Below are 22,080 nucleotides of genomic sequence, written 5' to 3' on the forward strand. Positions count from 1 at the left end.
ACAATAACCTCTACCACTGACCTGAAAATGAGGGCTAGAGACACACTTGGCAATTTGTTTAAACAACGGTTCCTGGATTTTGACAAATTGTGATGGTTCGATTACATCCAAGATTTCCTCCAGCTCTCCTAGAAACATGACCTAAAGACAAAGAAGGAAGCATTCAATATAAAACCTCTGAATCATCTTGATCAGCAAAATGCTGATAACCTTCAAACCACTTCAGGGAAAACTGGAAACCTCGCCAGCTCAGAAAGACCCTCTCAAAAAATGGGATCAGTTCTATCTTTAGTAGCTTCTAGATTCAGGCTCTTAAAAGGAGGATGAGTGTGGGCAAATGCTGTATTTAAAGCAACAAAATTTGGAATAGCACCGGTATATCCATGCTGAAAACCTCTTTATTTTACTTCATTTTTGGAAGCATTATTCAAAATAACAGTTTTGTTGCATCACAAAATCTCACTAGGGAAAGTCAGATTTGCATCAAGAATTTGAAATAAAAATGCAAAGGTCTAACTACATCTTTTACGCGCTTAGCAGGCAAATGCCAGACAATAAAATATCTTTCATCCTCCCTGGAAAAATACTATCCTCACATATAAACAATTCCAAATCTAACAGAGTTTCCAATCTATCCTCAACTATGTTTATTTTCTCCTTTATAAAACAAACTTCTCTGCAGAAGAACTGGTGCTTATTTTCTGAACAGAAAACGTGGTTATCAAACTTTTCTCTTCATAGTAAAAACTGTCCAAAACCTCATAATTCAAGTATGGAAAATCACCTATAAGAATTAATAACCAAGATCCACCACAGCATGTGCTATCTACCTGGAAATATCTAAAGATGCCCTGCCTATTATATTGTAGAACAAAATAACTCTTAAGTTTTGTTAACACTAGCTACCACTTACCTCTTTCTGACTGCATGTTTTTGGCCAGAATTTCATTAAACCTCTAATGACCTGAATTAGAAGGAAAAAAAAGTTAAGATTTCTTACTTTTCTCTCAACAGGGTAAGCTGTTTATGATGCAAAAGTATGAAAGAAATAGTTACCGGTTCTGTGAGTGAGGGGTCTTTCTCCAGGAACTGTACTATGCAATACGCCAGCTGTGAAGAGGTAAAGATTTAAGAAAACTACGTTAGAACATTTCTATTAAAAAAAAAAAGAATCAATGTTTTGAAGCTTCTGTTATTCTCTGAAACTGTGTTCTTCTACACATTTTTTACATCATCACAATCACGAACTCTTGCAAGATGAGCCAACACAGCTAAAACCTGGAATAACATATTTAGAGAGTACAGCTTTATCAGAATAAGAAAGACTGCGCTATCTGAAAATCAGAGAGAAAGGCAACAGGTATCACTTATCAGAGGAAAAATTACATCATTAAAGCTAGATGTATAAAAAGATATATGAGAGCATAAATGAAGTTTTAAGAAATCTGTGATTATGCAAAGATTAACCAAAGATTACGCAAAAATGTGGGTATCAGTATTCGGGAAGCTGCCAGGATGAAGAAGAACCTTGACAGCACAAGACTAAGGAAACCCAAACGTCGTCTTAGGAGAGGGAACAGGAGAGGCAAACTTGTGAGAATGGAAAAGCTAAAGAGAGGGTTTAACTACTAAACAAAATCTCCCTCAAAATTACAGATGTATGCTACACTTTAATTATCTAATCAGAAGACAATTATCATACAAAGCACATTAATTTTTTTCAAAAAACTATTGCATTTTTTCCACATTTCAAAACCTTCCTTTCACTCTTTTTGTGCTACACAATTAAATTTCCAAAGCGGCATTCTAAAAAAATTATCATTTTAAGTGAGCAGAAAATATTGTTATAATTTTTATAATTTCTACCTGTGCATGGAAGAGTGATAAACTCCTGACAGTGTGTAAAGGGATCAGCACCTTCACCAGGAACTGTTTATGCTCTGCCTTTAGAGGTAAAGCAAAACCATTGATAATACTGGAAATTAAAAGAAAATATATTTGTTAGTGTTATCATCATAGAAAACATTACTGAGGTCTGAACAAGCACTTTCTAGATGAATTTAGCTTAGCAGTCAGCACCTGTTTGCAAATAGTAGGCTCATCTTGCAAACAGGTGCAGAATTTTGTCCTGCTTTATATTAGCAGTGCAGTATACACGTAGGCAGCAATTCAGCTCCAACTTACAAATAATCATATAAACAGCTGCACAAACCTGTTGCCAAACAGATAAGACCTTGCCTATGTGGTCTGTAAATTCATGTAAGCAAGGTGTTCTTGAGTAATTAACTTACCAGAACTAGATTTACCCAAAATATTCAGTGTTAGTGTGCTCAAAAAAAAAATATTCTGCAGGATGTAAGGATGAAGTGCATAAAATTTAACGAGCACATACACGAACACAAAATCAATCCAATACTTTTGGCTGCAACTTGCAACCGGTTATATACTCTTGGCAAAGATGTGACAGAGATTTGCACATGGGCTTAGAGATGAGCACGTGTGCACATCTGTTTTCAGAATCAGGGCTTATAGTAATACTTTTTCTGAATCCAACACTATTCTGACGTGTCCAGAAGGAAGCTTGAGACAGATAATAAATAAAGACTGATTTACCTTCCTAAAATTTCCAACAGCTCAGCTACGCCATTGAAGTGTTCAGTTTCATAAACAAATCTAAAAAAAGAAAAGTTAAATATAAGTAATATATCAGTTTCTTAAAATGTTCCTACTGAAAAGTACCTCCTCCCGCAACTTACCGTAGAAAAATATTATTAATCTGTTTTCGGATAAATGCTCTAAGACCCAGAAACTTGCCATAAATTCTGTGCAAGACTGTTTTTAGGTAGTCTCGTTCTCGAGGGTCTTCACTGTCAAACAGCTCCAACAGCTGTGTTTAAAAGAAAAAGAGAACTGAAACAGTAGACATTTGACAAGTATGACACACAGGTTTCTATATAAAAATTAAATTCATAGAAGCACATGCACGTAAGAATTCGATATCCATGTTAGCCAAGCTGTAGAAATAAAGTGTTAAAAAAATCTGCTGTAACCTCAGCACAACATCATGAAAGTCAGTTTATTAATTTCCACTTCTGACGTAACAAAACTTTGGAAATCTTCAAAAACCAATAAACTTCTGATTAACTGGCTCCAAAATGCTGCCTTCCTTCTCCCCAGAAATAAATAAAATAAATTCTTAGACGCTCTCATATCTACAAGATAAGACAGTTTGCCTCTTACCATCCACCATTCCTTCACTCTGCTGAACTAAAAGATCCTCATTTGCTCTAATATTTTGCTCCCACAACATTGTGTCAAGGTCACATTTTTCTAATTGCTTGTAATTTATATTATGAGCTCTTAAGCCTTCCCAGTGATTGCATGGCCTTCACGCTCTGGAACGACTCGACAGTGAAGTCTATGCCAGCACTGGATCTGCTGTCACGGGATGAGCACATGAATCAAAGCGTTGGGGGGAATTAATCTTCCAGGTTAAACAAAATGGTAAATTTAATATCCAGTTAAAAAAACCCAACTAACCAACCAAACAAACAAAAAAACCCAACACAAACAAATCTCCACAACACACACAAACACACCCACCTTTACTAAGTAACTCTTAAATAAAATTTTAAAACAGCAAAATGATCGTGTGGTACTTTTACTTCATCCTTTTTGGTGACACAACATTGGCTATTCTGGCAGACTTTTGGAATACATTAGAAGGTAAACTTTATTTAAAGCCAAAACCAACCAACTACAGCAACAAAAACCAACCAACCACCAACCAGCCAAACAACAACAAAAAAAACCCCCACAAACAACAACTCCCAACCAAATGTGCAGAAAATTGGAAAGTTTAAGGTATTAATCAGAAGCAACCAGTAACTCTCTTGCATGAAAAAGAAAGCAACCGTCAACCAACTTGCAAGAGAAATGAAGACAGTCTGCCAAAGAGGTCTTACAAATGTATATAAGATGACGTCAGAAAATTATTACAGGAATGGTAGAAAACAAAATTATCCTGGATTCACAAATAAATTATAACTACCTATTACAAGCAGATATGCCAGTGTATGCATACTACCTGATCTCTGTTTAACTGCTACACAATTTTGAGGAGGTGAAAAAGAAAAAAGACAGAAAAAGATGACTAAAAGTGCTTCAGTTGTCTGGGATTTTGCTTTCTAACATCCAGGTTTAGGCATGATGTACATATGCTACTTTATTATTTCGGATGTTTCCGTAGCTCGTAATGAGATCCCACTTTCTTTTCCTTGCAGTAAGAATCTGTGGTGGGAATTTTCATGAGGAAATGATGAGGTTTGTCAGCTGCCCTCCAGAGGTCACAAACACATCACTTTCTTCAATTAGTTCTACAGCTAAATAAATAAATAGTCACCCCATCCTTCCCCAAATAGCAAATTTCACCCAAACACAGCAAACAGCTGGAAACACTTATGTTTTTAATTTTCTTACTGGATTGCTTTTAGGAGCAAAATATTTATATTTCCAGTTCTCTTATACTGATCCTCTACGGAAACATTGCTGAACTAAGAGTCAGTCTCTCATTAGAAAAAAAAAAAAATCATTTTGATATGTCCAATTTGCTATCAGGTTTCAACAATAAAGTCTTATTTTTAAGGATAAGCTGCAAGATGTCCATAATTTATTTGACTACTCTGACACTAAACATACATAGAAAAGGGAAATAAATTTTCCAAAATAGCAACCTACCTAACACAGACACTTGTGGATATATTTTAATAGTATGTCTCTTAGCAACCACTGCCAACCATTTCAGACTGTATATAAGCCAGCTTTAGCAATGAACAGTTACACTGTTAAAGCACAGCATTTTATCAAAACATACAGTGGAAAGCCAGAAACACAACAATATTCAAAAAATGAAAGCAAAAAGCAAACAAGAAAATGATTGGAAAATGCCCATTTAAAAACCTGGTTTTTCACATAGGCATTCTTACTGCCAAGAAACACTTTATTATGAAGTTCCTCCAATAAAAATTTAAAAAAAAAAAAAAATAAATAAAAAAAATTTAAAAGAGAGAAAACTGATTTCAAAGACTGTCACACTTGCGTGGTCAGTGTCACGAAACATCAAACATGCTTAATGTTCCTAAGTCTCAAATTGACTTCCTACGCTGTTTCTCCAAAAATAAGCCCTAAGCCGAAAATAAGCCCTAGCATGATTTTTCAGGATTTTTGAGGATGCTCGAAATATAAGCCCTACTCTAAAAATAAGCCCTAGTTACCGTTAATAAAAAAAGTCAATTTAAATAGTGTCCAGGCAACTACACATATAAAAAAGTAAGCATCTTTTGAAGCAAAAATTGTATAAGACTCTGTCTTATTTTTGGGGAAACAGGGTATGTAAGTGACCATGGTCACAGATTCTTGGGTGTTACTCTAGACACACAACAAAGACAATAAAAAGTGGAAGGACACCCCAGTTATACACACGGTGAACACAGTTACACATACGACAATATATCTTAAACCGCACACATAAGGCACAACAGAACTTTTTGTGGAAAAAATATGAATTTTAAATTCACACACTGTGCATAGAAATATATAAAAACACATCATCTAACCATGCGGCAAGAACTTAATGAATTCTTAGAATTTCCAGTGTGGAAACTCTTGTTTGTTGTATCATACATTTTCAGATATGCAGGTTTCAAAATCTCGTATTTCCCTCTTTCAATAGATATCATTCTTGCACGTAGTATAATAGATTTACTAAAGACTAACAGGATTAATAATAATTTTTTTAAATCCTTGTTTTAGACCCATTCTCCTGTGTCAAATTGTAACAGGTTTGAATGCCTTGAAAAGGCGTGAGATGGCACCAGTCACAACCAAGTTCAGCAGCACGTAAAATCTAGGAGCATCTAGGAATTATTTTCTCTAGATTTTGAAGTAGAACACAGCATTCATTCTAAAGCAATCCTGCTATATCTAAAGAAAATAAAATCAATCTGGAAAAACCTGACAAGAGTGATTCCCCCCCCTGCATGTTCTTACATCTCCATCAGGTACTGGATGATCAGATCAGTGTCCCCCCCTGTTCAAATTAATATTTAGATGAATAAAAAGGAAACTCCACCACAGAGGTTTGATCCAGATAAAAAATGTTCTCGAACTTAGAAGATGGATAAAACAAAAGCATAATAACATCCCTTTGCTTTTGTAGGGTGAATAAAGTCTTGTAATATTAATCAGGAAATTGAAGTCCCTTCTTTGAATTTAAGGATAGAAATTACTCTTTCAGCTATGCTTTTCAGGTCTTCTTCATGCAAATAATACACAAGGACAATAAAAGCACTACTTTTCTTGTCTGATCACTACGGAGAAAAATAAAAGCTCCACGGCAAAGGCGTAAGAGAAAAGTCTTCAGAAATGCTGAATATCTCCTGCCACTTCTACTTTGGCTTTTCTTCAAGTCTCAGCCCACAAGGAAACTCCCTTTTCTAACAAAGTAGGAATCTTCCTAAATTTCCCTGATTTCCAAAGCAAGCCATAGACAGCACTAAGCATGAAGTCCTTTCTGACTTTGCAGTTATACAAAAATTCACGATAGGAACAGAAAACCCAAGATAAGCTTATTCCTGAAAGCTGAAGACAAAAGTCTTGTCTGTGGAGCGTCCTGGATTCTCCCACAAAACATCTTCATTCACCCATCTCTGTTGGGGGGTCTGTCAAGGCCTGGACAAAAATTCCTCAGCGGAGACGACCAACTACTGTAGTTTCAAGTGAAATAACAAAGTACAAGAGAAGCCAAGCTTGTAAGTGAAGACGAGAAAGATGAAATATGTGGAAAATAACTGGCTACCAGCTGATCGAGTGACAGAGGCCACATCTTCTGTTTAGCCGTAACGATGGCAAGCAAACTACACAAATAAAGCTACGCATTCTTTGGCAATGTTGCTTATTATTGGTGCTACTTCTTCTTCCATGCTTTTAATAGAGCTTGAACTTTATACGGCCTTTCAATTTACTTCCTCCCCGACCACTATAGCCCCACTGTTTTCAGTATTGCACTGGGAATACGTTTGTTAATGAACTTCTGCCCCTGTGGCCAGTTGTCCAGCAGAGGCACAAGGGAGAAATATTCTCCCCTTCCAACAGAAATATTTTAACGATATTAAGAGACATTCAAACTGGTGTTTGTCTCTCTAGACAGCAGCATTTTTGGACCGCTTGATAGTAAACCTTTCAGTTTTCAACAGTTACTGTTTCAGTTCCCTCCCATAACCAGTTAAGTCAAATACTTTGATTAAGGTATCAAAACTGGAGCAAAGCCAACTATTGTATATATCTATAGCAACAGAGAGTGACATGTAAACAAACACACACCACTGCCTCTGTAGGTTGGAAACTTTCATTGTATATGTTCGTTTAGCCTTTTTCTGCTGCAAATAAAGTTACACTTTCAGATTCTAAACAAAATTTTTTTAAAGGAAATTTTTTCAAAAGCAAAACAAAGTCTTAAAGAAAACAGTTCAGCTTACCTGCAATACAAATTTCTGATCTATGTACTTTTTGGCAATGCTGGGCTGAAATTCTTGGCTTTCCAAAAATCGTATGAAAAACTCATATACAAGCTGCAGAAGGGGGGAAAAAAAAAGTTTAGTTTATGGCTTGATTACTCTTAATATTTTTAAGTATTTCCCTAAATCCTTTTTGCTGGAAAATACTTATTTTTCCACAGAGCAAAAGGTTAAAAAGATGAAAAAGACTCTTCTCCTTTATCAAATTGCTACCTTAGATTTAGAATTAATTACATGACCTTTTGAAGTCAGTTTTGTTTATTTAACTCCAGTCAAAGACATTTCATCACCAAGAACAGACACTGCCATCTTGTAATGCTTATTATCATCTTGTAAAGCTTCAACGAGTAATTGGAAAGCACATTTAGAGTGCCCTCTGAACTGCTGAAGTCACATCAAATACAGACATTACAATTCTGAAAGGGCTGGTGAAACAGTTGGAAATATTTAAATTAAATTAGAAACTGCTTAGAGTAGCATTCTACTGCAACTTGAAACACAGAAGAAGAATATAAACTGGAATTTATTCAGAAGTTCCTAACTTACTGCAAAGATTAGCCTCGGGGTTGGAGAAAACCTGCTTATTTTCATGCAATTCCATCTCTGCCTAAACTATTCAGTGGGACAGCAACAGACTTTTCATGTAGTGAAGAAAAAGAAGAGTATAAAAACCAGGCAAAGGGGTAAGACAGCAGCTCTGACATATCCCTGATTCGATGAGCCACCAGCCAGCAATTCGCTTTGCTGAACCTTTTCAAGAAGAGCAGCCACTGAAAACTTTTTCCTTTCTGACTTCAGTGAGTGTGAATATTGATATACTGGAAGCAGAAAGGAAGCTAAAAATTACATTTTAAAATAATTTTAAACTTTTCCATGCAAACACTAGTATTCTGCAATACTGCTGCTGCTTTATGTCAGCGTTCTCTGACTTCTAAAAGGAAACAATAGGAAATCAAAAAGGGGGAGAGAGGTTTAGAACTATGACATGGAAAAAGCGACAGCTTACATAACGAATATTAAATCATCAGGAAATCAGTTCCATCAACTCCTGACAAATACTTCAGCGCCTTTCTTCCTGACAATGGTAAATCATCCACTGGCTAAGAAATTCCATCATTTCCATGTAAATCATGACTTATAAAACTAGTGTCAATGAACATAACAGACGTGTATGCTTGTGCTGTTTCCAGGCAGGCAGAGCTGTTCAGAGCTGCCTTGAAGCTTTTAAGATTCTTATTTTCTGTGAAATTTAAATATAAATGAGGGATGAAACCTACATTTCAACAGATTCTAAGTCTGAAAGCACAAAAGAGTGAACCAAACTGCTCACAGGCAAGGAAGGACTGTACGTGCAACTGTCAAATAAAATCCTCATTTCAACCTGAGATCAACTGTGCTCCTTTGCTCACAGGAACTCCCAGAGTCCACAAACTGTTACTCGTGCAAGCAGCTTCTAAATTTACTCGTGGTGTAAGTCATTGTCCTGACTCATACAGACAGGACTCGAATCTATATTTTCTATAAAGGAATTTATGGCATTAGCATCAATGATGCTTTATCCAAAATTACTTTGTTCTTTGTTCAAAACACCTTGCGTTGACACTTGAGGTGCAGAGGGAGGGACGATACACGGTGACCATGCATCCTGCTACAAATGCCTGCAACCAAACCTCGACCCCCAGAGAGGAAGACGTAGAAAGGGATGTAGTTTCCCATTCATTTTTCTGATCAACTGCCAACACCTCTGTACTTTTGTATGAAAATTAACTACCCTTGGCAAAGCAAAACTGCTGGCAGTGTCATCTCCATGATGCGCTTGCTGAAGTTGCTGGGAAACACTTGTGCATCCGAACAGTGTGGAAACGAAATAATTTTTAAATCAATGAAAGAAAACAGGAAATTTGAGGGACACCATCAATACAATTTTGAAAGAAATCTTTAACATTTTGCAAGTTTCACAAAGTACTCTCCCTTCTTTGTAGGTACTATATTATTGCCATGAACAACATTCATAAATGTCAGTGTCTCCAGGGCTAGTTCTGACCCACAGGTTACAAAAACCTCAGAAAATTATTAGATACATTAAGCACTGAGAAGCATTTTTATAAGACAATGATCAAAAACCTGTAAATGTGGCCACGATGCCTCCAAGGTGGGCTCATCTTCTTCTGGATCAAATTCATTGCTGTCACTAGGTGGGAGAGTTCTGAAGATATTGCAAGATACCTGAAAAGTGAAAGAACAAATGATGAGATCTGTTTTTGAAATAGGTACTCTGTTTCAGGACTCTGCACGTCTATACCAACTCTGTCCTCCACCACATAACTAATATTCCTTTTGCCTGCTGCCCCACAAAGTTCTTTAGCGAGAGCACAGGTCTAAGGAACATGTCACTTTACAAACCTGCCACCAGCCTTGGCTTTCCCCTTCGCCAGGTCTTTTTGTTTCTTCTTTCCACTGATATCCCAGCGTTACCCAGTCTGCCACCATTTCTGGCCACCACATTCCAGATGAGCCCACCAACATGTAATTCCCAGTCCCACTGGGAGCCACAACTGCTTAGGAGTTGTGGGAAATGCCATCAACATGCATTTAGCAGTGTATTCATACAACGCCTGGTTATTTTCTTTTGCACAGGGAAAACATTAATATTACCTGCTTAAGGTCTCATCTGTTGGCACTTGTTAAGAGTTGCCAGCGCTATTCACACATTATATGCCTGGACACCTTGTGCCAAGAACAGAACTTGGTACTAAATGCAAGCAGCAAATAGTATTTGCTCCACGTTTAGCCTACTTTTTATTTCATGGTTGGTTCGCTTTGCTTAATCTTATTTAGAGGTATTTTGCTGAGACTGCTTGGCTTTGTGAGATTCATGCTATCAGCAACGACTGAAGCAGAGTGCTTTCCTGGGTTAATTATAATGCTGAATGGAGTGTACAGCTCATTATGCAGCAAATCTGATAAACTGAAAACATGCTGTAGGGCCTTTTCTGCACTTTGAAGGCAATGCTGGGCCTTCTTTGCACTCTGTTACTGCGTTTGACCCATCTCTAAGCTGGTTAATCAAACAGCTGGGAAAAGCAGCATGTTATCTCCTAATCCCACCCATACATGACCCCTTCATAGTAGTTCAGACAAACTAGGCTATTGTAAAAACAAAACTACTGTGTTCTTCAACATCCTTACTTATTTTTTCAGCCTTTTACTCCTGTAAAAGTTTTAAAGTTTGTCCATAAGGCGTATTTTCAATATGTTAGCAACTTAGTAAGAAAGAGCACTTTAAAGCCCAGAGTTTAAAATACTGATAACATCAGGCGGAAATCAAGTGAAGTTTTAGATTTTGCAAGACGAACAGAACAGTTTCAGGTACTGCACGAACAGAAAGATGAACCAACAGAAAACTGTAGGAAAACGCATGTGGTTCACGGTAGTGAGGAATATTCACTGAACACGAGGGAAAGACAGAGAAGGAGAAGTAAGACAAACCAGTGAGCACAAGTAAAGAAAGAGATCACATCACACGAGTTTCTGCTTGGACTTTTTCCTTCTTGCCGCAAGAGGGTGTAATTCACTACAGTTCCAGTAAAACCCACTGCTACAGAAGCCTTCGCTCTACATGTCAGTCTCAGGTTTTCAGCCTTATCAGCTACAGCACCTATTGCAGCCTGATAGATACACAGACAGACACAGAACTCTGCCTGCCTCGGATGCATTCCTGCCAAGCAATCACCAACATTCATTAGGACATTTCTTTTTCTCCCTTCTCCATCCTCCCCCTCGACTCATTCACTTCTCCCAAGAGCCCCGCCATGGAAAGACTTGTCGAGTTGCACGAGGAGAAGTCAAATAACTGTTCCAGGAACACACACATGTTGTAGTTTGCCTTTCCTCAAGGATTCCTGAGCTGCTCCTCCTACTAGCCCTGATATCAAAAAGCAGGGAGAGGAGGGAAGGGATCAGAATTAGCAGGACAGAGTAGCTTCCGTATTAAAGAGCAGAGCAAAAAAGGGTAGACAGCCCAAAGGAATCCCAGGTAAAAGGGGGAAATGAACCCATTGGTGCGTTGGATCCAAACATCTGGGATTCTCCGATACTTACTGAAGCATTTTTGGTTAATGCTTCACATTTGAAAATCCCAGCTTTCTCAGGATTTGGACCAAACCAGGGAACTACCAAAACCAAAGGCATTTCGCGGCTATTTTTTTTTTCCTGCTTTAAACTTCCTTTGAAAGAAGAAAGGAATTTTCCTGCAAATTTAACCATACATAAAGAACTGAAACTTGTACCAACAGATCAGAGAAAACATAAGTATTCATCGGCTGTTGTGTTTAGAAACTAGAACAAATATTGAATTATGGCACAAGCAAAACCTACACGGAAAAGTACATGCTCTCAGAATGAAAAGCTAAACTAAGACAAATTCCTTCAAGATTTAAATTAAGTCAAACCAAGCCTCAAGCAGTTAGTGCCAGGGCCTTAACAGCATGACAGAAGTGTGAAGGGTTCAGCAACAATTAGTTAAGTGTCAGCACTGACACCCAAATCTTGAGCTTGTAACAAACCCAGTACGATTTCTGGAGAGTGCCTATTAAAAAAGACCAGTCTCACAGCAACTCAAAAGCAGGTTTTTTTGCACAAGACAATTAACATGCGTGAATAAATGCAATGCAAGTTAGAATATCGTTCTAGTATACAGTCTGCTCTCTTTAATTTTCTTTTTTTGCATTAGGAATAAAGATAAGCTACATGGAGCCAAAATGTAGATATTCTCCTGAGAAGAACAGACAGAGCAGGTTATCTTTAAATGATTTCCCCAGGTTATCATAATTTTAAAAGATAATGCGTGCCATTACAGTTACATTAATCACCACAACGCAGCACGATAGCTCATTTACATGCAGTGTCAATTCATAGCGTGTTTATCTAAATCAGTAGCCCATGGGTGGCTAATGGTTATGAGCCTCTAAGGGAAAACCAAAGGCAACAAGATCTTCCATGCATGGACTGCCCAGCTGTACGTTAGAGACTCTGACAGCCACCACACAAAGATGGGAATACGCCACATCAAATCTGGAAAGAATACTTTTTCTCAGATAGGCATAAGGTAGCTATTTAGTATTTCCTCCTGGGGCTGAGCAGCATGCCAAAATTCCTTCAGCTGGACAGCTGAATCATTTCTCTTCTGACCTCTGTTGGATCATCAAGCCAAAGGACACCCCTGCCAGCCTGCTGCTCCAGTCCCTGATGGTTCCACTCCCATAGCCAACACAAATGACTATTGATCACTCCTGACTTCCCTCTTCCACTGACTCGGAACACCGCCAAGGCCAGATGATATTTTTGTAAAGCAAACCAGAACTCTAATATTCGAGAAAGTTGTATCATGAGAGATCTCCCCTATTACATCCTCAAAGACACCTGCACGCTGTCCCTTTCACAAGCACACACCAAAGGTGTGTGGGTGTAGAAAAGTCCATCGCTGCTCCCCCACCACGTGGAATTTGAACACTCAAGTGCTAGAAACCAATTTAACCAATCAGTAAAATCTACCCATAGGCACTGAATCTAAAATTTCCAAGATCAAGTTGGAAATGCTGAAATGATAATTTTTTTTATTGGAGATGCCCAGAAACCTCTAAGCTCCATGTCAGTGTGTCAGTCAGGCACAACTCTGACCAGAAGCAAGATAAAACCTCTTCCGGGCAATTACAAGCCGATGCCAATTCATTAAAAACAAACAAGAAGACAGGGAAGGCTGCTCTGATACCCCCACAAAGAATGAGCTGCAAGTTCTGAACAGATCTGCTGAGCGATGCCTGGCAATGCAGAACTAGGAAACTATGAAAACACAGTTAAAAGTAACGAGCTTCAAGAAAGCTTTACCACCACATCTATATTTGAAATAACTTTTAGAAAACAAAGTGCTACGAGGATTAATTCTGAAGTCAGGAATAGTGTTTTGGGAAGAACTCTCTTTGTCCCTCATTGGAGCGCTATGACAATGCTGTAACAGAATCATTTCACAAATTCAATTTCAGTTCAGCACTCCTACTCTGTGCTGTCTGAAACAAAGGTTTTTATTAGTAATAGTTTTCCTGAATGGAGCCTGAAATGAAAACAAACATACATGCAGGGAAGCTTAATATATTAGCTATATAAAAACAGGAGAAGTGAATAACCAATTAACTCACAGGGAACACCTGTTCTATTACAAATATGTGGAACCATCCAAATAAACTTCATGTACATATGAAATTGAAACCGAGTATCTCTGCATACACAATGTTTAAACTACTGCCCATACTTATTAATTTAAACAACATACATACAGCAACTTTAAAATGTTATTAAGCCATAACATAAAGCCATGCTAACTGGGAGACAACAACGGTCCCTGGAACAGGTACTCAACTTGTCCTTCTGAAATATATCTGCATATCTGCTTTTTTAAATATTGTTTACGGATTTACATATTTTAGAGCCTGAAGTAACTTGTGCAGTCACTCAGCTATAAACTCTCTATATAACCCATTGAATTGTTCCCAGAAGTTTGACTAAAGGACATCTTACAATAAGTAATCTCCAATTTTCTCTTAAAAGATTACAAATGGTTCCACCAGCTCTCTTCTAAAGTTTTACTACTAATTTAACTACAGCACTGCTTCTGATTTCAAGGTTGAATCTGCCTGATTCCCTGTTGGTTCTTGTTAAACCAGCAGATCTCTTGTAGATCTGTGTATATGTATTTGCATAAGCAGTATGTATCTATTTATATATAGTTTTTATATAGACGTAACACTTTTCAACCTCTGTGCTGCTAAATCGAGAGAGCTTCTGAACCCAGACTGTTGTTGGTTTCTTTGGTTTTAACCCCGCAATTATTTTTGCTTCCTTCCTTTGAGCTCCCACCTGTGCAAGCCAAGTGTACCGGGGTACGCATTAAAAGCCAGACCATCTCCCTCTTCTTTTCTGCAAATCGCTATTTTAATTTAGGAACATTCACTTATTTGGACAGTGCGCTGTACCAGAAACTCATATTAAGATACTCATGAAGGTAATCCACAATGCTCAGATCCTTTTCTGCACCACTCCTTCCCTGAATACAGTCTTTAAGGGCTTAATATTATACACCTTCTTTTTGCTTAGTTGCTTTACTTTTGACTTGGCTGCATTAAAATGAACTACCTTGGACTGTGAACACAGTCAACATAACCCAGATCACAGGGTGGGGGGAAAAAACAGTGCTTCTCATCTTCTCTTGACCTTTAAGTCTTCTAAAAATTTCAATCAATAACCTGCAAGAATTTAGCTCTAGATCAGGGCTCCTAAACTTGTTAGCTTACTTCACCTGCTTCAGCGGTGGTAGCAGCTTCCATCCATAGGGATGAGCAAGAAGCAGAACTGAGATCCGTAGGCTGTGCTGCTGTTGGCAGAAAAACGCAACAGAGGCAAGTTTGTAGAACTAAAGAGTCGGAGTTCAAGTGAGGGAGGTGATTCTGCCCCTCTGCTCCGCTCTGGGGAGACCCCACCTGTAGTTCCACATCCAGCTCTGGTGCCCTCAGCACAGGACAGACATGGACCTGTTGGAGAGGGGCCAGAGGGGCCACAGAAATGATCCGAGGCTGGAACAGCTCTGCTGGGAGGACAGGCTGAGAAAGTTGGGGAGTTCAGCCTGGAGGAGCCTCCAAGGAGACCGTATTGCGGCCTTTCAGTACTTAAAAGGAGCCAATAAGAAAGATGGGGTCTGTTGCGATAGGACAAGGGGTGATGATTTTAAAGTAAAGGAGGGGAGGTTCAGGCTGGACATGAGGAAGAAATTTTTGACACTGAGGGTGGTGAAACACTGGCCCAGGTTGCCCAGAGAGGTGGTGGATGCCCCATCCCTGGAGACATCCCAGGCCAGGCTGGACGGGGCTCTGAGCAACCTGAGCTGCTGCAGATGTCCCTGCTCATGGTAGGGGTGGCACTGGATGAGCTTTGAAGGTCCCTTCCAACCCAAACTATTCTGTGATTCTATGATTCCAAGTGCAATGTCTAGCCTATCTATATTTGCAGGGAGAAGGTTCTTTCTTGTGATTTCTTGGATTGAAGCCCATTAGCAAGTTGAAAAGCATGAGGTACCCTCCTGGAGTAGACATTTTGTCCAGAAGGAACTGAATTTACACACCCTAAGACTTCTCAATCACAAGCGTCAAAGTGGAGTGAGAACAAACAGGAGACCCACTTCAAGAGGACACTCACACTTGAGTCAGAAGGACCAGCACAAACCCATCCCCAAGCAGCACCCCTGGGTGCACCTTCTGCTGCTGGAACCTGGAGCTCTGAAATCCTACCCGAGGTCACCTAGACCTGAACTATACAGGGTATCCTACTAGGAACAACCCTGTTCATCGCCATCTCCACGTAACTATGTTTTGAGATGATCCAGCAGAACAGTTATTTATTACATGTGTGCCCACCTAAATCTATACAATACAACCTAAAAAAATCACAGCGGTAACTTGGGTATCTTGGACAGCAAGAGCTTCTCATCTCTACGGCAGGCACTAGATGATGGGAGAGCCTGCAAGTCCATGAACGCGAACTCCAGACAGCAATCCAAAACTCATACTGCTTCAGACTCCAAACTGAGGAGCAACACAAAAAATTCAAAACCCAAGAAAACAACTGCCCAGAAGAGTCACATTGTGCTTATCTACAGACACAACCCTCATAAGGTAGTTAAGAAGATGACACAGCCAAAATAGGACGCTTTAAAAAAAAAAAAAAAAAGCTACAGTCGACACAAGTAATTCTTGGAATAAAAATGTTTTACCGGTTTGGTTTTTTGCTTTAGACCTAGTCAGTGTACTATTATGCAGATAAAGTCTGTCAAATGAAAGGCCTATGCAACCAACAGAAGGAATAATGGATGCGGGTAAATGTAATTACATACTGTCGGGCAAAATTATTAGGGACAACTACTGCAAGAGGAGCTGCCTCCAACTGATTTTTTGAGAGGAGTACAGAACATCGGAGCCTCTTCTTTTAATAAGCATTGTGGGTTTTTTACAAACCAGGTGTATAAAAAATATGAATAAATAAAAAGCATCTAACAGAGGAATTTTGGAAATCATGCATAAAAGAAACCGAAGTTACATTCTTTTCTTCTACAGAATCGATAACCTTCACATTAAAGAAACAAGAACAGAATGTAAAATACAATGTGATTTTTTTACCTTTTTTTTTTTTTTAAAGTTTGATAGCATGCTTGCTCCATCATGGCTGAACCTACATGATAATTTCTAATCCAAATCCATTTGGGGGGGTCAAAGGACACCACATCTTCCTTTCAGCACTTCAGATGGTTTCAAAACAATCTGTTCAACTTCTACTGATTCAAGTTAAGTGCTAAGGATTATTAATTCCTAATATTTTACAGAATTCCTGACATTACATAAAATTTGTATTAGAAATGAGACATAATCTGTCAATTCTTGTAAGAGTATATGACTTCGTTTATTTCTCTTAAACTCAAAATGACATTCAGTATTATATTTTTAAATATAATACAAGAACCAACAGGAACATATGCACAGGGTTTTTGCTAAATCAAAAATGTAAGACTGAATATAGGTACATTTGCATAAAAACATCTATCCAAGAACATTTTAACATGGAAAACTCTAAACAGGATGAACACTTAGCAAGCAGGGTGGCATACTTAGTCATAAGCTATAGCTAAAGCTATAGAAAATAAATTCGTAATACCTATAAAGTCTAACAGCTAGCAAACGTCCTAAAAATAGCTTCCTGAACATGCTAAAAAACTCACGGCTTAACAAGATATTCTTTATATTTAAAAGGTCTGTCATAAACAAACTCCTGATCAGACTCTGCTCTCACATCTGTTGAGACAAACCTATAGTAAAAGGAATGCAATCCCTCTAGATTTATGTCAGGAAAAAAAATCAAAATCAGAATCTGACCTTTCAAATGCAATTTTTTGTATTTCTTTGGGTATTCATTTAACCAAGCTTCTTTCACTGTGTTGCTCAACACAGCTTCTGAGCCACAAGACATTTAATATGACGTTTCATTTTGGCTACAGAGATCACAGTTTTATTTTGCTTGATTTGTCATTACAGAAAAGATATAGACAGCAACAAGAGGCCAAAGGCATTTCTGCACTTACAAGAGAGATGACCAAAGTAATGTTATTCCATTCAAAAGAAGGTATAATCTCAAAAGGTTTCATTAGCCGTTTCTTATGGGCTGACAACCATCCACAGATGTTGCCTAAACATCGTGGTAAATGTCAGGGGTTGGGTTTGCAATTTTAGAAGCAGCAAGTAGAAGAGCTGAAATGTTGCTCACCAAAGAGATTCATCCAGATTTCTCAGTTTAACAGCTTGTCAATTTTTCCCATCCAATTTTTTAAATGAAAGAAATTAGCTTCCTCAATCTATGTCTTAATACCCAGGAAACACAAAAGCTCAACTACATACACCCTTTAGGATACCACGGATAATAACAAACATTTATTTCACTCAACTACCATTGCTTAATCTACCAGCAAAATCAGCCTCATTAGTTTAAGCCTCCACATTTTGCTCAGACAGGAACAAATTCCAGATTAAGTGTCCAATTATTGGCTCATAAAGTCACATTACTGGCATTTCCTTCTTGGCAGAGTGTGGTCTAATTGGCAAGGGCCTTTTTTTCCTAAGACCAGCCTCATTCAAAAGAACGTCAGATGCCCTTCTGAACAACACATCAAACTGCGGGGGAAGCGCACGGAGCAATACCCTCCTGAATAAATCTGTCCAGCTTCTGGCCATTAACACAAATCCCAGCTGCTCTTCCCATCCGCTGACACTGATGACAGTGACGAGGCCACCGCAAGCTTGTCTTGCTGGCCATCAGTAAGTTCTATTTTCTTTTATTTTTTAAAATAACCAATAATCAAGCTAAAGAGAGTGGTTCGAAGAGGCAGACACGCATGCAGGTTGACAAATAGCCAAGTGATTTCAAATTTAGCTACATACAGCATCATAAACTCAAGAGAACAAGATGAAAATGTGATATTATGGTTCGGGATTCAGGATTTAATGGCATGAATTTAGGATGACTGGCAGTAAATATATCCAGGAGCTATTATGTTTGCTACCACAAATGACTGGTTTTTAAACCCTTACATCATTACACCACCACATTTTAGAAGTAATTAAAAATCTCAGAGTTTCTGAAGAATTTTACAGGCAACCTTTATCTATCTATCTATCTATCTATCTATCTATCTATCTATCTATCAGTAAAAGCAAACTCATTTTGGGCCCTGAACAGAGAACACTAATAAAAATATATGTTATAAAACTTTAAAACAAAAAAGGTTCTTCCACAGATAGTACTTTGCTTGACACTTCAGATAATTAAGAAAGCACTTCAGCCATTAATCCTTCTTTATAAATACTAGTAACTTTTAAAATATCGGCTTCAGACTGCTACGCCTTTTTTTCTGCTCTTAAGTGATGCCAAAACTCACAAACCAGCTTCTTTCTTTTTCCCCTGTTTACAATACTTCCCCCCACCTCCAAATTACAGTAGTCCCAAAAGGCCAAGCAGGAAATACTAATTCCTGGATCCATAAACAGTAAACGTATCAGGGAGGAGAATTTTCAAAGGGACAAAGAACACTTGTGCTCCACTTTGATCAGTTTTAAGATACTGATTCTTTCAATCAAAGCACTCCATGACAATTGTGACAAGCAGTCAATGGGGACACTAATTTGGTCAGGACATAGATGCTGTTGTTTTCTTCACTATCATGACAGGTCAGAGATTGTCAACGTGACAACTCCTTTGCGAACACAGTTGGAGATCTAAATGAAAATTCTCAAAAGCAGATGAAGGTGGCAGTTGCATCAAGTCAACTGTGTTTAGTTAAGTCTACCTCAGTCTACGACAATGAGCACAATTTCGCTTGAAACAAGAACATGCACTTATTGCAAAGAACAAGTTACACTAACCAACAGGCTAAGGACAAAGTGACTAATGATGTCTCTTCACCAGGCAATATGTGCTGAAAACTTATATAATATTAGAAGTCTATATGAGAAGACTATATAACTGTCATCAGAAGTGATGGTGAAGTCTTGCTTTTATAGGCAAAGACCAGGAAGAAAAATAGCGTTTTACCAGATACCCTACCTGTAAAACACAAAACATCTCCAATGCACAAAAGCTCTCATGACGTGGTTTAGTAGAAACACTGCATTAGCATTTGTCTGTTCAGCCTGGAGAAGAGAAGCTGAGAGGGGATCTCATCAATGTTTATAAATATCTCAAGGGTGGGTGTCAAGTGGATGGGACCAGACACCTTTCAGTGGTGCCCAATGACAGGATGAGGGGCAACGGGCACAGACTGAAGCAAAGGAGGTTCCATCTGAATATGAGGAGAAACTTCTTTGCTGTGAGGTGCCAGAGCCCTGGAACAGGCTGCCCAGAGAGGTTCTGGAGTCTCCTTCTCTGGAGACATTCAAAACCCACCTGGACACATTGCTGTGCAATCTGCTCTGGTGAACCTGCTTTAGCAGGTGGGTTGGACTGGATGATCTCCAGAGGTCCCTTCCAACCCCAACCACTCTGTGATTCTGTTGGGATGATCAACAGAAATCGGTCATGCATGTGTCATGGATCCACCCACACAAATTCAATACCAGAGCACAGCATCCTGCTCACATAGAATACAACCATCAAAGTGGTTTTCCGAGAGCACACGTACCATGAACACAGCTGGCTGCAACAGGCACAATTAGAGAACTCCAGCTTTCCAACACTTTACACCTTCCTCAAAGTACATGTGTCTTTTGCAGTGTAAGAGTTTCTTGTAAAATGTAAATATTACAACTTTCTCACAAAAATCTTGGGGGGGGGCGGGGGTGGAAATCAAACCATGCCCACTTCCTTAATTACTCAGGCATCTTTTTATTTTTTAAAAAGTCCAGGTTTGGGCAGTCAGGGGCCACTAAGTAACCAGATGCAGGGCTTGAGGATATTCTCACTCCTCCTCTGCTTAAGTGCCCTGGCACTGAAGAGAAAACGCAGCTGGAGTTCCACACTGGAGCCCAAAAGCAAGGGACAAAAAAGGAAGATGAAGAAGGGTGTGATTGCAATGAAAGGGTCAGGAGAATACCGGAGAAAAGAAGATAGAACGGTTTTCCATCAAAAACATCCATGAAATCCACTGGAAAAATTCACACTGAATCTTTGCTTCCAATGACACCTCCATATCATAGTTATATTTAAGAAAATTATTTAAAAACATGCTTTTCAAACTATTTAGGCAAGGTCTCATTTCTTTAAGATAAAAAGATTTTTGTAAATCAACATCAGTGACTGCAGGGACAGTTGGACATGCTGGCAAAGGGGATTTGCTTCATAGGTTATGATTTATGATTCAAATTGAACTTTATGAGCAGTTACAGATCAAACTCCTGCTTCTTGGGGCCCAACCTAAGACAACATTAACTTGCAGAAGCTTTATTCTACAAATGTTGCTGCAGTAAACAACTATAACCAAAGTCAATGCGAGAATATAACTTCAATAACAGAAACGCTTAAAAAAATTGCCAAATTCTCCCAGGAGGTGAGTTTGGAGGCATCTTCCACACACAGGAAAAAGTACCCAATTTTATTGAAGTTATCTGTGCATCAGCGTCCTGTCTATAAAAAGGGTATGATATAACTTGCTTGTCCCAAGGGATATAAGTAAGATTAAACTAACATTTGCAAAGCATTTAGATGCTACAGTGCAGCAGCAGCAGAAGAATTCAGCAAAGAACTAGTAATTCTGTATTCAGAGTGGTATTTGAATGGTGCGTTAGACCACATGCTGAACAAATCACGCAACAGACTGAAAAGCAGCTCATTCACAAGATTGGTCCTGTACAGAAGGGAGAAAGGGAAGGCAGGGGAGAAGGGGACAAATCTGATCACATAATTATAGGCTTTGTGACAATGCTTACACACAAAGAAGCCACATTAAGATTTTTCCATGTACTCTTAATTCTGTTTTTTTTCTTCACTATTAACTGCTTGATGATTCTGTCACAATCTGCAGTTATTTTTAAGTATTATAGACAAGAAACACAACATATATGTGTGTCAGAAAAGAAATAAGGAGCATATATAATGCAATGTAAAATGTATTCATGTTTCTGTTCTTCCAGCACACAGCCAGTGGAATCCATGATCACACAGAACCATTAGGAAACCAACATCACCAAATCTATATTTAACTAATTGCCTTCTCATTGAGGTAACACGTTATAAGGGTTCCGTATGGTAGCACAGAATACACATTTTAAAGCAGTGATTGATTTTGCCAATCGCAATGAACGTTCTTCACCATATAGCGAGCATCTGGTACTGTTTCCATTTTTACATTGAAAACACTATTATTTAACCATTTATATATACAAGGTATGGCTTTATTGTTGAGTAATCTTGCTCATTCTAATGG

At 38.5% G+C, this 22,080-nt stretch overlaps 1 protein-coding gene across 3 annotated transcripts in view; it reads right to left on the reverse strand.

Annotated features, from left to right (window-relative positions):
* PPP2R5E (protein phosphatase 2 regulatory subunit B'epsilon) overlaps positions 1–22,080 on the reverse strand; it is a 79,659-nt gene that overhangs the window by 11,657 nt on the left and 45,922 nt on the right. For all 3 annotated transcript variants that reach the window (XM_065635169.1, XM_065635170.1, XM_065635168.1), the window contains exons 4-11: positions 9,699–9,800; positions 7,536–7,628; positions 2,757–2,887; positions 2,614–2,673; positions 1,867–1,975; positions 1,057–1,110; positions 914–964; positions 22–141 (exon numbers count right to left, since the gene is read on the reverse strand). In XM_065635169.1, the coding sequence (XP_065491241.1) occupies positions 22–141; positions 914–964; positions 1,057–1,110; positions 1,867–1,975; positions 2,614–2,673; positions 2,757–2,887; positions 7,536–7,628; positions 9,699–9,800 (720 nt within the window). The remainder of the gene's footprint in view (positions 1–21; positions 142–913; positions 965–1,056; positions 1,111–1,866; positions 1,976–2,613; positions 2,674–2,756; positions 2,888–7,535; positions 7,629–9,698; positions 9,801–22,080) is intronic.

This window comes from Caloenas nicobarica, chromosome 5 (genome assembly GCF_036013445.1).
Source record: "Caloenas nicobarica isolate bCalNic1 chromosome 5, bCalNic1.hap1, whole genome shotgun sequence".
Classification (NCBI taxonomy): Eukaryota; Metazoa; Chordata; class Aves; order Columbiformes; family Columbidae; genus Caloenas; species Caloenas nicobarica.